This window comes from Bos mutus, chromosome 14 (assembly GCF_027580195.1).
Source record: "Bos mutus isolate GX-2022 chromosome 14, NWIPB_WYAK_1.1, whole genome shotgun sequence".
NCBI classification, from domain to species: domain Eukaryota; kingdom Metazoa; phylum Chordata; class Mammalia; order Artiodactyla; family Bovidae; genus Bos; species Bos mutus.
This window is the reverse complement of record NC_091630.1, coordinates 54,164,651-54,183,155: the sequence shown is the minus strand read 5'-3', so window position 1 is coordinate 54,183,155 and position 18,505 is coordinate 54,164,651. Positions and strand designations below refer to the sequence as shown.

The window sequence follows — 18,505 nt, the reverse complement described above, 5'->3', positions numbered from 1 at the left end:
GACAAAATGTAGACTGCTAACCTTTAAAAGAGCAATCTCAGCAGAAAAGTAGGGCCAGAAGCCAAATCGCAGTGAATTAAGGAAGGAATGAAAAGCAGAGGAAAGCAGGCAGCTGATAACAACATTCATTTCAGACGTTTGTGGGTGGAAGGAGGAAGCTGTAAGACATAACAGAATCAAGTGACATTTTTGTAAGATAAGGGAGAACTAAACATTTTTGAAGGCAGAAGGAAAAGAGTCTGTGAAAAGGAGATATTGGAGACAAGCCCAAAAGAGCAAAAGAAAGATCTTTGGAAATCAAGATAAGAAAAAACATCAGGGAGACGGGAGTGATCCTTTAAAAAGGAAAGATTCCTTATCCTCAGATTCATTAAAAAAGAATGAAGGAATATGTGAAGAAAAAAAATACAATCGGGTGTGTCTGTGTATATGTTAATTGGTTCACGTTGTCTTACGTTCAACAAAGTGCTAGAAAAGAATAAGAATTGTGTTGAGTTAGACTGGGGACTTCCATGGGATCAAAAATGTTTATTGTAGGAAAAACCTATGGAAACAATCTATTAATGTATCCTCCTCATTTGAAGAGACAGGAAACTGTGTATGAGAAAATAAACTGATTTACTGAGATGGGTTGAAAGGAATCTGTCAGGACTTGTTACTATGTGAGAAGAATCCCTGAAGACTACGAGTGAGATGTGAAACCAGAATGGGCCCAGTTCTGGAAAGAAAGCTGAGGTCTGGGTGAGGCTGGGGGTAAGCTTGAAAGGGGGAGATGAAGCCACGGTTGAAGCTGAGGAAGTTCAAATTCATTTGTTCTTATTGATAAGGCGTGAGCACTAAGGTCCTGCTCTACTTTGTGACCTAAGAAGGGGGCAAAGAAAGGAGAAGGAGAAGTGATACAGGTTCAGGCTTGGTTCCGTCCATCAAAGAGCAAGAATGGTTGGGATGCTAAGCCTGTAGGGAGGGCAACATAAAGCCACTGGCCAGGCATGCTGCTTCCATCAGTAAAAGAGACGCTCTGATGAAACCAACATCTTCATCGTCTCAGGTCTCACCCAGTGAATGTGGAGACAGCCTGAACTATGCCATCGACCTTTGTAGACTAATGACATGTGCTTGATTCCTGATTCTACTACTAACTAGCTATGTAACCTGGAGCTAGTTATTCTGATCCTTCATTTCCTCATCCACAAAGGAGAGAAACTACTACTCACTTTGCAAATATGTTGTGAAAGTTAAATTCTTGAGAACTTAGCACTAAGTACCTAGTAAATACTCAGATGTTGCTACAAATGGTTACATAGGTCTCTTTTAATGAAATATCCAATGCAGCATACAATATAAGAAGATAGAATCTCTCTTGAAGTATCTGATTATTACATAGAAAGAGCTATATAATATACAACCATTCCAATATTCTCTAGGATTCTCTACAATAAATGAGATCATCCTCTCAGCTCAGCTTCCATCATATAGAAAATAAGAAAACTACCAAACGTGGTAGGGGAGAGATACTTTCTGTTAGTGATTCTGAGGGCAATGCCTGGAGGGACCTCGAGGAACCTTAACCCTATTTTTAAGGCTCATTGAACACCATTCTCTCCCACTGAGTTTATGTAGCACCGAAGCCTCTTCTCATACAATTTCTACCTCTCAAGGCATAGTAGGGAGACCACCTTTAATTACCACTGAACCAACCTTTAATGCCTTCCTCCTGGGATGTCCATACAGTGTAACAATTTTAGTCTGAGAACTGGAAGAGGAAACCAATAGTCAGCTATTGTCAACTATTCTCATTTTTAAACACCTGAAATAGAAGCAGAGGTGCCATTTATTTTCACTCAAAATTACAAAAAGTATTACCTGTTTTTTTTTTTTTTACTTAGGATTTTTGTGGGCACAGTATTTCTACAAAGATTCTTTTAAAGCATAACTTAGGGCTTCCCTAGTGGCTCAGTGGTAAAGAATCTGCCTGCCAATGCAGGAGACATGGGCTCCATCTCTGGTCCAGGAAGATTCTGCATGCCGCAGAGCAACTAAGCCCAACTTTTGAGCCTGTGTTCTAGAGCCCAGGAATTGCAACCGCTGAGCCCATGTGCCACAACTACCGAAGCCAACGTGCCCAAGAGCCTGTGCTCCACAACAAGAGAAGCCGCTGCAACAAGAAGCTCATGCTCCGCAACTAGCAAGTAGCCCCGACTCAGTGCAGCTAGAGAAGAGTCTGTGCGTGCAGCAGCAGTGAAGACCAGCATAGCCAAAAATAAATAAAAAAATAATTTAAAAAAAAGTATATCTTAGATCTGCAAAGCATCTAGAAATTTTACTGGTTTCTGAAGTAAAATACTATAATCCAAAATCATCTTAGAAAAAAAAAAAAATCTTAGTTTGGGCAATTAGAAAATGGGTAACATTAGTGAAAACCTCTTCACTTCTAATCATTTCAACATATTATAAAGAATAATGATGACTCTTTCCCATTGAATTGGAAATGCATGCATGCTAAGTCACTTCAGTCATGTCCAACTCTGTGACCCCATGGACTATAGCTCTATAGGCTCCTCTGTCCATGGGATTCTCCAGACAAGAATACTGAAGTGGGTTGCCATTTCTTCCTCCAGGGGCTCTTCCTGACCCAGGGATCAAACCCATGTCTCTTATGTCTCCTGCATTGGCAGGCAGGTTCTTTACCACTAGTTTTATAAAACTAAAAATAAAGTCTGAAAAATCTAGATTATAGACACAATTATGTTGGAACTATTTTATGCTTTTGACTCAACTCTTACACTTTTCAGGCTTTAAAAATGCTATGGAAAGTTTAGATCATCATTTTAAAAGAACAGACTATATGGTGCGCAATGTGGTGAGTGAATAGTTGGATCACACTTAATCCCATGTAAGATTATTATAAAAAATTATACCATCTTCCTGGGATTGTACCATAAAGGAGTTTGTGCCTGCTTTGGATTTTAGAAGAATTGTGTATACAGTAGTAGTAAGGAAAGGGATCAACATCATGAACTACAGAGTCAGAATATAACTTCCTACCTAAATGGTTTGGAAACAAATTGATTAACCTCTGTGCTTCAGTTTTCTCTTCCATAGAATTAAGATAATGATAGAACTTAGCTCTTAAAGATATAAGGGCTTAATGAATTAGTGGAAATATGGTGTTCAGCTAAGCCCTGGGCTAAGCACTAGGCATCCATTATTCAGTAATCCTCATAATAATCAGTGAAGTAAAATGATCATTATCCCCATTTTACAGAGGAGGAAACTGAGGCTCAGAGAGGTCAAATATCTTGCCAAAGTTTGTTCAGATGGTATTGGAAAAGTCAATATTTGAACTGAGATCTCTCCAACCACAAAGCTGAACTCTTGACCAGCAAAACCATTAACTGTAAGGAAAGCACTGGATTCCAGTAACAAGGCTGAAATTCATCCTGAGAACTGGATAATTGGAGCAACCCCAGCAGCGAGTGTGGCCTCTTGTGGATTCCCCAAGCATTAGATGGAGCTCCTTGGAATCCCTCTGAAGAGCATCATTGGCCCTGAGGACTTTGAAGTTGTTCTCGCAGTCAAAAGAGAAGAGATATAGAGGCTCAGAACCAAGGAGGGTGCAGGAAGACAAGGAAAGTGATGGTGTGCGTGCTGTGTGTGCTAAGTGGCTTCAGTTGTGTCTGACTCTTTGACCTATGGACACGCCAGGCTCCTGTGTCCATGGAATTTCCCAGGCAAGAACACTGGAGTGGGTTGCCACACCCTCCTCCAGGAGATCTTCCTGACCCAGGGATCAAATACACATCTCTTATGTCTTCTGCATTGGCATTCAGGTTCTTTACCGTTTCACTGAGACCATCAAAGGAGGTCAGGTGGTCCATGACATGGGATCCTCCCCACCCCCTGGCCCTGAGTGGAACAGAGGGGATCTGCTGCACAACACTGAAGTCTAGGCAGGTCCCAGGCTCCGCATCTGCTTCACTCAAAGGTTCATTAGTTACAAAGGCTAGTACACTTAGTACCTCACACAGAACACTCTGGGACCTTCTCAGAGCTGGGCAACAGCATCATCAGTCTCATTTGGTCTCCTGTTCAAGAAGGTGGAATTTAGGTGGAATTGATTCCGTGTACTAATTCAGTCAAGTGGATCACAGCATCTGCCACATTTCACTAGGCAGAACTTTCCAATACATCCGTCAGACAAATCAAGAAGCCTGTGAAAACCCCATTTCTGTTACAGACAAGCAGACTTTCATATTGCAAAATCCTTCCCCTCAAATTCCACAAATACATCCAGGCAGAGAAATGTCTGTCTTTCTTTTGGGTTCTCCTGAGCTCTATAAAATCTATATATCCACATACAACTCCATCTATAAAAGTTTACTGAGGTTGCATGACTGTCCCCAGATGGTGGGAGCAGTGTCCACAATAGACAGGGCTCCAGACATTGCCATTTGATTCCACTGCTGATGAGCCAGCTCCTTGGTGGGAAGTGGCTGGCAGTGGACAGACATGCAGATCTGCATGCCCCTGGGGTGACGCCTGGCTGCCTAAGATGGGGCTTGGAGCATGGCTGCTCTGCCATCTGCTGCCTTTCAGTGGGTGTTCTTGGGATCTCTGTTCTCAATACATGAGACCTGGAGGTGGACATCCCAACTATCGGGTTGTGTGGTCTACCAGCAAGCTGGATTTGAGGGTGTATTGGCAGGCATGTCTCTCCTGAGATATTGAGGGTACCCACCCTTGACCCTGAGAAGCACAAAAAGTCATAATGCTCTGGTAAGCTAGAGGGCAGGTTCAAAAACGTGTCCTGAGAACTAGAGGTCTGAGTTGTTAGAGAGTGAAGTCAACAGCTCAAGAACAGGGACAGAAGATGGAACAGGCAAGCCTGAGGCCAGTCTGAGTGGACACGGACAGAGGGCTCCTGCCCAACTGCAGTTTTCACTCCAGTTCCCTGGGCCTGACTCCATGTAGAGAGTCAGGTACGGAAGAGGCAGCAGCTAATAGTCCCCTTTTAGGCTCACCCAAGACCCTACCCCTCACATTCTGACACTGTCACAAAACAACTGTTTAGGTCCAAACTACATTTATAGGTTCATCTCATACCTTTACAAACTGACTTTTAGCTCTATGTTTAGGATTGTAAAGTGTGTAAATATTAGAAGACATATTTTTAATAGAAACATTTTTCTTCAGCTTACTTCATAACACTCAGGTACTATGACCCTAGTAAACTATTTACATGATACCACTGAAGAATTGCTTCCCAGGTGGCACTAGTAAAGAATCTGCCTGCCAATGCTGGAGACGTAAGAGACGCAGGTTCAATCCCTGGGTCAGGAAGATCCCCTGAAGGAGGGCGTGGCAACCCACTCCAGTATCCTTGCTTGGAGAATCTCATGGACAGAGGAACCTGGCGAGCTACTGTCTATGGGGTTGCCAAGAGCTGGACACAACTGAAGTGACTGAGCACAGAGCACACACAGTGAAGAATTATTAAGCTTGGCAGGGGACACTTAGAAAAGTCCCAGATACGAGCTACTTAAATAAGTCTATTTGTTTGCCGTGTTTGAACAACGCTGTTGTTCCTCTATGACTTGACACCAGAAATGCACTGAGAACAATGCTCTTTGCAAGTCAGAGTAACTTGTGTGTCCTCCGTATATTGCTGAGCTGGCTTGTACAGAGCATCTGCATCACAAAAGCATGTCATTAAAAAGCTTATCTTCCTTGGTAGAAGCCAGCAAACCATTTGTTTTCCATTTTGACTGTCTACACGAGTGCTTCTCCTATACATAAGGGCAATAAATCCCCAAAGCCCAGAGTAATGCGATGCTGTTGCCGTTGTGCATTTTTATGGTCATTGTAGAGGAAACAACTTATTTCCATATTCATTGATTCATTTGAAGCCCAGGGTGCCAGTGGGACTCTTAGGAGAGTGAACCAAATGTCTTCAAATAATTTCAGGCTTCATTTGGCATAGGACACTTCCATAAACAGGCATCACAAATTCTGGATTCCTGAAGGATAAGTGTGAGCAGCTTGATTAAAAAACAAATAGGTTAGGAGTTACTGGGATTACAAGGAAATTCTCCCCATAGTTATCTAAATAAATGAGAACCCAGGCCCTCGTCCCCTGAGGAACCTAAGTTCCTAGACTTCTGTGCTGCTGGGTACACAGAAGAAAACAGATAGACATGGGTGTGCACAAAAACACCCTGCTGGGAGCCCTGGAGAAAGCAATGTGTCTACACAACTCTGTGGTGAGACTGTCCACCTGCAGCCTGTTCTTCAGCCTCAGAGTCTTTTAATAACTCCTTAGGAAGGAGGGAAATGTCCGTGTCCAGCCCAATGCAGAGGGTGAGCCACTGCGCAAAGGTGAGCCTTCACCCCTCCTAAAGGAGAGAATCGGAAGGTTTCCAAGTGATTAACCACCTGTCACGTTTCTGGACCTTCTGTCATCTATCAACGAGAGGGCAAGCTGCATTCAGACTGCAGCGAGGTTTGGAGTTATGAAAACCACTGATCACTTTGATAAAGTGACTGGAAAATTCATATTCCATCATGTTATTCGTATTTCTCCTCTCCCCAGTGAAGGAAGTGGCATGTATTCAGGAACACCTGTAGCTATTTTTCATGTACTTCAAATGTTTGTATGAGTGCTAAGTCACTTCAGTTGTGTCTGACTCTTTGCAACCCCGTGGACTGTAGTCCACCAGGTTCCTCTGTCCATGGGATTCTCCAGGCAAGAATACGGGAATGGGTAGCCATGCCCTGCTCCAGAGGATCTTCCCAACCCAGAGATCAAACCTGTGTCTCCCATGTCTCCTGCATTGGCAGGTGGAGTCTTTGCCACGGAGCCATGTGTGAGGCCCTTACCCAACCCACTGGTCAGTAACACAGTGCTCCTTGTCCTTGACCTGTCAGAGGCCTTGGCCACGGCCAACTGCCCTGGCTTTCATGTATCCCCCCATCCTTTGGGCCAGTCCTTTTCAGTCCCTTTTGCTGCCTCTTTGGCATCTTGCCAACCCGTAAATGTAATAATGTTGCAGGTCTTCATCCCTGAACCTCTTCTCTGCCTTCACTCACTTCCTTAGTGATCTAATCAAGTCATGTGGCTTTAAACACCATCCGTAGACACACTGATGACCTCCAGATTTATTACTGCTCTTTGCCTGAGCCTTACTCAGGGCTGTGTTTTCAAGCTAACAGTCTTTACAGATGAGGTAACTTCTCCTCCATCCCACCTTTGACAAAGAGTAGGCTTGCTTCCTCTTACTAGAAAAGTAACTCAAAAAATCACTATAGAAACTTTTTAAATATTCCAGTATGATCGGTTTTTGGAGGTAAAATTACTGGGTGAAAGAGTTTATATAGTGTTTGCCAACTTCTTCCAAATGTAGTATGTGAGAATGTCAATCTGATCATCTTTGTTAACACACACCCACAAAAATTTTAAGAAGTGTTGTAAAATATGGTGACAACATAGCTTCCTTGTAGTCTTCATGTGATTTCCTTTATGTCTGATGTATGATATCATTCCACAGTTTATTAGTTTTATTTCCTTCTATATGGCTTAGGTATCTATGTTTTTTGCAAATTTTTCTATTGTTTGCCCTTTTTAAACTTAGAGGAATGATTTACTTTTAAAAAGCAACTTAAGAGACTTCCCTGGTGGTCCAGTGGCTAGGACTCAGTGCTGTCGGTGCAAGGGGCCTGGTTTTGATCCCTGGTCAGGGAATTAGAGCTTACATGCCCCAACTAAGATCTGACGCAGCCAAATTAAAAAATAAAAATATTTTTTTAAAAGGAACTCAGGATTCCTCTCCTGCAATATGACCTTCTATGTATGCAGGGGGCCATCATGGCCCATGTGGGGAGTACAGCAAAGAAATGTGAAGTTCATTCTGGCTTCTGTACCCTGAGTAGTCAAGTCCTTCATCTCTGGCCCAGCATCCACGAAAAAGTAATGGGCTAACTTGTTAGATTATACATAGAGTAAAATCCCAAATCCTGCACATTCTGACATTAGGTAGCTATGGTTTCTTTTATAAGTAACTTAACACCTTAACCCAAATAAATTACATGCAGATGCTTTCTACTCACAAATGTTCAACTTAATGACGTCTGTAGGGACACAGAAGCTAAGAGCTAAGCATGCCAGCCTCTGCCTGCATCCCGTGGGAGGGACTTGGGCCAAAACTTTTATAAAGTCCTTTTGGACTTGAGGAAAAATTTGGACTAACAAAGAGCCATTTAGAATCTGTTTGTTAAATAGAAAAACTTCCCTCCTTCCTTACAGATTCTCTTAAGCTTTAGGGCTTAAATGTTGGTGTGAGTGGTGGGAAATTTGGGACAGTATTGGGGACTTATTTTTGCTCATGAATCCTTCTGGCTTCCCTCAAATCTCCCAATTCTCTCCTAAGGCAAGTACTGAACAAGTTTTCCTCTCTGCATTCCCTAAATGAGTTTTTCTCACCATCCACTCCAATGAAAAGTGATCCCTTAAGACACTCAGGGGTTTCCCCACTGGCTCAGCAGTAAAGAATCAGTCTGTCATGCAGGAGACTCAGGAGACTCAGGTTCCATCCCTGGGTGGGGAAGATCCCCTGGAGGAGGGCATGACAATCCACTCCAATATTCTTGCCTGGAGAATCACATGGACAGAGGAGTCTGGCAGGCTACAGTCCATGGGGTTTCAAAGAGTCAGACACGACTGAAGAGACTGAGTACATACACAAGACACTCAGGCTTGTAGAAATTTTCATTCTTTGACTTATTCTTACCAAGACTCACAATTAGCAGGACACACAGACCATGGTTAGCTGTCCTGCATGAGTGAAATCTAATCCTGTCAATCCTTATACAAGCCTGCCAGGCTCCTCTGTCCATGGGATTTCCCAGCAAGAATACTGGAGGGAGTTGCCATTTCTTTCTCCAAGGGATCTTCTTGACCCAGTGGTTAAACCCACATCTCTTGTGTCTCCTGCACTGGCAGATGGATTCTTTACCACTAGCTCTACCTGGGAAGCCCTAAAGGCTTGCAGCCCAAACAAATCAATTTTCTACACAAATCCTACTTGCAAAAACTAATCAATCCCTTCACACACACACATAGGTGCTGGAATCTAGTCTTAGGCCATTTGCATCCATTTAATATATTGAAAAAGATGGAATTTATGCAGTCAGAAGGAGAAAATCATTTGAATGTTATAACCATAGAGATGGATGTCTTTAACAGAAGAGAAAAAAGATGTCTTTAAAATGAATGACTCTTTCAAAACTTTATTTGAAGCAGAAATAATCAGGATTATTATCCTGATGTTGTTTATTTTGTGTCTTTGCTATTGGCAAGAATGTATTTTATTCCATTTCTTAGAGATAAGCAGAAAGCCATGGGGACTATTTCAACTCATATTCTGGGAAACCAAGAACTACACAACAGTCAGCCGTCTACAAATCAGTGATTAACATGGTGTCTAGACATGTTCTCATGAGAATAGCATTATTAATGAAATAGCAGTTTGGTTAATCATGAGAGCAAAAGTAATTTAGGGAGTAAATAATTTATTAGTATGCCAATCAATGAAGCAAAAGTAAAAGGATATGTTTTAATTAATTCATTTGTTATAATATTGAGATTATGACTGGCAAATTCTGTTTGAAGACCTGGACAGTAATCTAATATTGCCAATATGGCAGGTCTTTATCTTTCTGTTTCCAGCTAATGGTATTGCATATTTCAATTACCCAAAATTCCTTTTGTTTCATATGTCAGGATATTATTAAGATCCATTAATAAACAATTGGATCTGCAAATTTTCTGTTGCTATGCTATGCGTTGCTCTGTTTCTTTAAAACTGGGTGTTCTCACATTTCATTAACAAAAAAATTTTCACCAACTAGGGGAAAATAGTGTGATGCCAGTATAACTAAGAACCTCATCTTATTTTCTGCTACTTAAAAGGCTCATTTGGAAAAAGAGTAATAAATATATTGACCAATAATCTTAAGTATATAGACAATCTTTTCAGAAACACAGTTAACCCAATAATTTAAAAATAATCTATGGTCCTAAAATGCAGGGAAGAAATACAAGATAAACAAGACTTAAATAAAAACATACTTTTTGAAAATTTTATTTGAAAAATTATTCAACTGAGTTTGCTTCTTTTGCCTTTATAAAAGTACATCTATGGACTTCTCTGGTGGTACAGTGGCTGAGAATCCTCCTGCCAATGCAAGGGACATGAGCTCGATCCCTGATTGGGAAGATTCACGTAGGCTAATATACCATGGCAACTGAAGCCCACACACACTAGAGCCCGCACGCTGTAACTACTGAGCCTACATACTACAACCACTGAAGCCCGTGAGCATAGAGCCTCTGCTCTGCAACAAGAGAAGCCACCAAAATGAGAAGCCCACACACCACAACTAAGAGTAATCCCCACTCGCCACAATTAGAGAAAGCCCCAGTGCAAACAACGAAGACCCAGTGAGACAAAAATCAATCAATAAATAACTTTTTTTAAAAGTACATCTATGATCATCTTCTTATGTAGTCCTACTAACTGCTCAATGTCTCATCCTAACCCCAAACCTCTCCCTAAATTTCAACTTACTCAAATGATGGAATCAGAACTTTCTAACTTGCATTTTAACAGCTACTATTTTCCAGGTCTCTTGTAACAACTGGAAGGGCAAACCAGAGGAGGTGGGATAGACTTCATTTTAAGTTAAAATTTCTCTATCAGGATGGGATTTTTTTCAACCCTGTCAGATTAGCTCTGCATATTGATATGTGAAAACAGTGTTTCAGCACTGAACTCACCAAGTGTGTTCTCATGGGCCCTTCTAGTCAATACTCTGGCCTTCCTTCCAGGAAATGCCAATGAACCAACTAGTAAATGCAGATGGATCCAGCATGCCAAATGGAATGAGCCAATGCTAAAAAAAAAAAAAAATACGTTCCCTGTCAGAGAGGCTAATAATAGGCTAATATCAGCATCATTGTCATCTCAAAAGATATCAATGAAGATAAAACAATAATTTATCTTACTTCAAATCAACATAAATGTGTAAGTAGAAGTGTTAGATTTTTTGTAAAGATATATAGTCTGTTAGGAAAGTAGAAAAGTATTATTCATTGGAGAACTGAGCTATCATGAAAGCCTTAACTTTATACTAGAAAAGTCCTACAACACTCAATCAAAACATTTTGCTTATCTTGCACCTACGTAAATGGAAAAATAATGATTTGTGAGATTTAATTTACCTGAGTTCACTGTGTGGGAAAAATTATTGGATTACCTAAGCTATCAAGCAACTATGGGCTAACTATTCAATATGCAACTGCCAAGATTAAGCAAACGGTGTAGCATCTAAACATTGGTCTGTAAGCAAAGTAACAAAACCAGTTCAGGATTGTTCTTATTGTAACATGATTCATTCAGTCTTCTACTAACCTTCTCCTTGCCAAGTGAGGAGAAGAGACCCAGAGTATCAGTCATCCTGGTCACACTGCACACGAAGAGACTTGATTTGTTTGGCTGTCACTTTGTCTAGCTCTTTAGTGTTCAAAGGAAATGTGAGCTGCCTATTTATGTCACTAGGACTCGTGGCACCTGAACTCACTGAACTGCTCTTCAAGCTAGTGGGCCATCGTCAAAGTCAGTTCCCCACAGTAGGGCATATTCATCCAAAGAGCTACATCAAGGAATCCAAAGTAGAACATGTGTATTGAAAAGAGTGAACACGATAACACCTGGGAACGTAAGGAGAAAATATTACTTCTGTTTCTATTTATGTATTTATTTATTTTCTAAAAACTGAAGAAAAACAAGCTTTTAACAATAAATAATGCGTGGTTTGACTCTGGCTTCCCAGGTGACTAAATGGTAAAGGATCTGCCTGCCAATGCAGGAGACACAGGAGATGCAAGTTCGATCCCTGGGTCAGAAAGATCCCCTGGAGGAGGAAATGGCAACCCACTCCAGGATTCTCGCCTGGGAAATCCCATGGACAGAGGGGCCTGGTAGGTTTCAGTCCATGGGGTTGCAATGAGTCGGATATGCCTTAACAACTGAGCACACACTCACACAGCCTCACCTGGACTGCATGTCGGAAAGTCACATGTATTTCTAAAGTACTAGCCGTAGCCTGTGAAGGAATAGGAGCCCCCCTCTGACTTGGCTGCAGAAGAACTCAAAGTATACTGTTCTCTTGGGTGGGGTCCAGCTGTCTTCAGAAGGCCTTACCCTGTCAACTATGGGCACACACACACATCCTAGCCCCTGAAACCAAGCAGGATCCTGTGGCGCCCCCTTGGGTACAAAAGCCTTTTCATGTCCCTGTTTCTTTGTGAGAAAATGGCTTCAGCCTCTGAAACATTCCCTGAGTTCCAAAGAGCAGATTGAAATAGTTACTAATTAGGAAAAGGAGGAGATGCAGAAACAAAGTAGGAGCAGTCAAGAAAGAAGAACAATATACCTGGTGTTTGCATTTTCCCAGGTGGCTTAGCCGTAAAGAATCTGCCTGCAATGCAGGAGACCCAGGTTTGATCCCTAGGTCAGGAAGATCCCCTGGAGGGCATAGCAACCCACTCCAGTATTCTTGCCTGAAGTATCCCATGGACAGAGGAGCCTGGCAGGCTACAGTCCATAGAAAGAGTTGCACACGACTGAAGTGACTAAGCAGCATCGGCATACCTGGTGTTTGCAGCTGGCCATTTATAATTAACAAAGCAATTTAACACTTAATTAGAATTTACATTTTCAAAGCATTTTCCATAATTAAATAAATGATTGGTATTTAATTTACAATGAACATATTTTGATTCCCCTTGTGGTGATTAAACATTAAAATAGTTGTAGTAATAATGAAAAGTGCTACAAATTGCTCTACAAATAGTAAAAACTTAAATATGTATGTTCTGAATAACCTGTGGTGATTTTAAAATATAAGAACTGGAAAAACCAAATCAAAATCTAAGGGAAATATCTGTAATTTGTTCCAAATCAAAATCTAAGTAAAATATATCTATAATTTTTCCCATTTCTGTGTACTACTTTAGAAAGTCATTAAGCCTAAGTAAAAATGAAAAAGTTTCTTTAAAATCATAGCTGCTGCTGCTGCTAAGTCACTTCAGTCATGTCCGACTCTGTGCAATCCCACACATGGCAGCCCACCAGGCTCCCCCGTCCCTGGGATTCTCCAGGCAAGAACACTGGAGTAGGTTGCCATTTCCTTCTCCAATGCATGAAAGTGAAAGTGAAGTCGCTCAGTCATGTCTGACCCTTAGTGACCCCATGGACTGCAGCCTACCAGGCTCCTCCGTCCATGGGATTTTCCAGGCAAGAGTACTGGAGTAGGGTGCCATTTCCTTCTCAAAAATCATAGCTATTATTTTAAAATATTTAAATAGCATTTAAGTTTTTTTTCTAAATGTTACAAATTCATAGATGATATTACTGTATATTCTTTATCTACTGATTATACAGTCTCCTTAATTATGGACATTTGTCCTAGATTTTCAAGACTTTTTTTTCTTCTTTGCAGTTGGTTGGTTTTGTGTATGCCTGTTATGTGATCAGTATTTTCATGGAAGAAGAGGATACCTGTAAGTATTATTTTATCTGCTTCTGGGTTTATTTTGCATGAGATTAGCTTCCAAAACTAATCATTACAGGATCATGAAATCTTTTATATTTGGAATTTTAAATGATTAAAATCAACAGAGTAAAGTTACAATCAAACATTTACAAACTATCCTGCACACAAATAAGATGGCACCAAGTATGGAAGCCCTCAATCCAAGTCATGCAAAAGAATGTGGAGAGACAGAGATGCCCACGGATTGCTGCTGTATCATTTTAGTAACTTTTCATCAGAGACCTAAATGTCTTTCAGAGTAGAAAATTAGGGTTGCTTTATCTATCACCAGTTATAAGTATGCTGGCTGCAGAATTTTGAAATCTGACTAATAGCAATAACATCAATAGGATAATACAATATATCAAGCACTACATATGTATATAAGCTCCATAAAGGAAACAAAAATGACAACCTTCAATGTAAGATGTAAATAAAGAGAGAGACATGCTGAAAAACAATTAATGGAATGATAATAAGTAGTCACATTTTAGCAGAACACTAAAAAAAACAAAACAAAAAGACATATTACTGGAAGTTATGTGGAAAGAACCTTAGCAACAGAGGCCAAAAACTGGCATTTATGGAACACCTGCCAATCTATAAGGCACTTCTTGGCACAATTTCATTATAGGCTCATGTCATACCAAAAACCTTAAATTTGCTTTTTAAAAATAAATTATTATTAGATAAATAAATCATAACCAACCATCCTGGGGATTTGGTTATATCCCTGCAGTTACTGTCTGGGTTGTAAAGTTGACTCTTTTTTTAAAAAATGAGGGTCAGTGTCTAGTTAACTGTTACAACTTCTTTCTATAACATAATTGCAAAAGAGTAAATTCTTACCACCAAATAGGTACAGCTCATGGTGTATGAACTGGAATCCAGTTAACAAAGAGGATTTATTTAGTCAATGGAAGAAATACTCAGATCAGATCAGTCACTCAGTCATGTCCGACTCTTTTCGACCCCATGAATCACAGCACGCCAGGCCTCCCTGTCCATCACCAACTCCCGGAGTTCACTCAGACTCACGTCCATCGAGTCAGTGATGCCATCCAGCCATCTCATCCTCTGTCGTTCCCTTCTCCTCCTGCCCCCAATCCCTCCCAGCATCAGAGTCTTTTCCAATGAGTCAACTCTTCACATGAGGTGGCCAAAGTACTGGAGTTTCAGCTTTAGCATCATTCCTTCCAAAGAAATCCCAGGGCTGAGCTCCTTCAGAATGGACGGGTTGGATCTCCTTGCAGTCCAAGGGACTCTCAAGAGTCTTCTCCAACACCACAGTTCAAAAGCGTCAATTCTTCAGCACTCAGCCTTTTTCACAGTCCAACTCTCACATCCATACATGACCACAGGAAAAACCATAGCCTTGACTAGACGAAACTTTGTTGGCAAAGTAATGTCTCTGCTTTTGAATATGCTATCTAGGTTGGTCATAACTTTCCTTCCAAGGAGTAAGCGTCTTTTAATTTCATGGCTGCAGTCACCATCTGCAGTGATTTTGGAGCCCAGAAATATAAAGTCTGACACTGTTTCCACTGTTTCCCCTTCTATTTCCCATGAAGTGATGGGACCGGATGCCATGATCTTCGTTTTCTGAATGTTGAGCTTTAAGCCAACTTTTTCACTCTCCACTTTCACTTTCATCAAGAGGCTTTTGAGTTCCTCTTCACTTTCTGCCATAAGGGTGGTGTCATCTGCATATCTGAGGTTATTGATATTTCTCCTGGCAATCTTGATTCCAGCTTGTGTTTCTTCCAGTCCAGCGTTTCTCATGATGTACTCTGCATATAAGTTAAATAAACAGGGTGACAGTACACAGCCTTGAGGAACTCCTTTTCCTATTTGGAACCAGTCTGTTGTTCCATGTCCAGTTCTAACTGTTGCTTCCTGACCTGCATACAAATTTCTCAAGAGGCAGATCAGGTGGTGTGGTATTCCCTTCTCTTTCAGAATTTTCCACAGTTTATTGTGATCCACACAGTCAAGGCTTTGGCATAGTCAATAAAGCAGAAATAGATGTTTTTCTGGAACTCTCTTGCTTTTTCTATGATCCAGCAGATGTTGGCAATTTGATCTCTGGTTCCTCTGCCTTTTCTAAAACCAGCTTGAACATCAGGAAGTCCATGGTTCACATACTGCTGAAGCCTGGCTTGGAGAATTTTGAGCATTACTTCACTAGCGTGTGAGATGAGTGCAACTGTGTGGTAGTTTGAGCATTCTTTGGCATTGCCTTTCTTTGGGATTGGAATGAAAACTGACCTTTTCCAGTCCTGTGGCCACTGCTGAGTTTTCCAAATTTGCTGGCATATTGAGTGCAGCACTTTCACAGCATCATCTTTCAGGATTTGGAATAGTTCAACTGGAATTCCATCACCTCCACTAGCTTTGTTCGTACTGATGCTTTCTAAGGCCCACTTGACTTCCCATTCCAGGATGTCTGGCTCTAGGTCAGTGATCACACCATCGTGATTATCTGGGTTGTGAAGCTCTTTTTTGTACAGTTCTTCTGTGTATTCTTGCCATCTCTTCTTAATATCTTCTGCTTCTGTTAGGTTCATACCATTTCTGTCCTTTATCGAGCTCATCTTTGCATGAAATATTCCTTTGGAGAAATACTAGACCTTGAGATTAAACTCACCAGGCAGTGAAAATATGCAAACATACCACATCATCTCTTTTTTTTTTCCACATCATCTCTTTTGTGCCTGCTTGTGGCTCTCTTTTATAATGCTAATTGATATGGAAAGTTTCTGACATTTCAAAAGTGCTGCTGTAACGACAACACTTCCAACTATGAGGTTAACTTCAAAAGTTATATTTTCAGGTGTTCCAGTAGTAGTTCTGCAATCTTACAAAGTTTACGTACTGAAAACCAGCAGAATGCTTCCAGTGCACAGCTAAGACAGTCTGCACAGCCAAAAACAACCAGTTGAGCAAGGACAATTTTAACTGGAATTGGGACCTTACAAAATTATTAGAGTTGGGGCTGTATAAATGCTTCTACAAAGCATGATATTAATACATTGATTGATAAATCCCAGCTGGATACCTTATAAAGTACTTTTGAGCAGGTACCAAAAGGATCTTCTTTCTTCTCCTCACTGAACTGATCAGAGGTTCTCAAATGATGCCAATTCTTCATTTATCCTACCTTCTTGTGTGAGGGCAGGCAGATTAATCAATAGTCTTTTATCTAGTAGAATAAACACATAAAGGACTTTTCCTTGAAGCTTGTGATTTTAAGCTAAATTTGGAAATGCAAAATGACATGCAAAATAGAAGATTCATCTAAATTGAGTAAAACATTTTTGACCTTCTTTCAGCCTTTTACGGCATAATAATGTCCATGTATATGAATCAGCATGCTACTGGCAGACATTATGGTTTCATTGATTTTAGAGTCTTTAACTACCTTACATTTCTGTATAGAAATCTCTGAATCAGCTATTTTAATGCCCATGAAACTGTCATTGAAGCAGCTGCTAGCAGCCTATTCTATTAATGGTTTAATTCTAGTGTTTGTTACTAGGATCATACATTAAGTTACCAAGAGACATCCAGATAAAGTAGTTGTGTTACCATCAATTCAAATAATACTTAGAGCCAGAAGGGTCTTGGGTGCTCAAAATGAAGTAAATACGCCCCAGACGAACTTGACATGATAATTGGCTGGAAGCAAGATGACAGTAAAAAGCAATCACAAACCTTTTAGTCTGATAGTTCTCAAAGTGAGGGTAATCTTACATTTTTTTATGGAAAGAAGTAGGACTCTAAGTGCAGTTGTAATTAAATTGTCCCAGAGTCTTCAGAAGGTAGATGTGAGCAAAAAGAAATGTCTGAAACTGATTGCATTGATCCCATAGACTAGTGCAATTTATGCCAACACTTAGCTGTCAGGTAATAATGAACTGCCCTTTGGAGCCACCATTGAGCTAGCGAGAGAGCATTACCAACCTCCAATCAAGATGTGTCCTTTGAATTTTGTTTCCAGAATGTAAACATCAAATAAGAAAACAATACTGGTAGCCTTTCAGTTTATCTAAGCATACTTCTGGAAAGCTTCTTCTGAAAGGTAACTGCAAATAGACAATGTAAAGTCATAGTATTTTGGCAGACAAAATAACATTTATCATTTCGATTCCTATTCTAACTAATGAAAATCTCTGCATTATTCAAAATGCAAAGTTAAGCCTTTCTCATGGACTGAAAGCTGTCAGCCATCCTTAAAAATTAATAACTACCTGCCTCTCTCCTCTGCAGTGCTTAAGTGGTTCTATGGGACTAACATTTCAGCTGATGGACATTTCTGAAGGGTAATAAATGCTTGAGGAAACATTTATTTCCAGCCACCCATCTTAGTTACCTTTCAGACTCTTTCGCCATTTCCTATAAAGACTATGATTGCAGGTCAAAGACAATGAAATAAAAAGCTCACAAAAGCAAGAGTGCTGCTAAGTAGGGTCAATACTGTTCATCATTCATTCTCATGAAAAAGCCTATTTATATCTGTTTCATTTTTTATTTCTTTTTTTAATATCTGTCAATCTCTTTGAACACTTTTGTGAGACCAGGGTATTTGGAACCTGTAATAGTAAAAACATGTCAACATCTTGTTTGTGAACCATTTACTGCTGAAAATGAACTTGTGGGATGGCTACTGTCTTGTCAGTTTTACTAAAAATAGCTTTTTTAATTCAAGGAAGTGTGGCGGAGAAGCAAAGACGCAGACAAATAGTATTAACTTTATAAATATAGTCAGGTTTTTTCAGAGGATCTTTTGCTAGCACTGCTTCATCTGACATTAGGTTGCAAATTGCGAATGGAGCATCTGTTGGGCTTGCAAAGC

At 40.4% G+C, this 18,505-nt stretch overlaps 1 protein-coding gene across 2 annotated transcripts in view; it reads left to right on the top strand.

Moving 5' to 3' along the window:
- Positions 1-18,505, top strand: part of NKAIN3 (sodium/potassium transporting ATPase interacting 3) — a 564,286-nt gene that overhangs the window by 499,863 nt on the left and 45,918 nt on the right. For both annotated transcript variants that reach the window (XM_070382343.1, XM_070382342.1), the window contains exon 5: positions 13,558-13,618. In XM_070382343.1, coding sequence (XP_070238444.1) covers positions 13,558-13,618 — 61 coding nt within the window. The remainder of the gene's footprint in view (positions 1-13,557; positions 13,619-18,505) is intronic.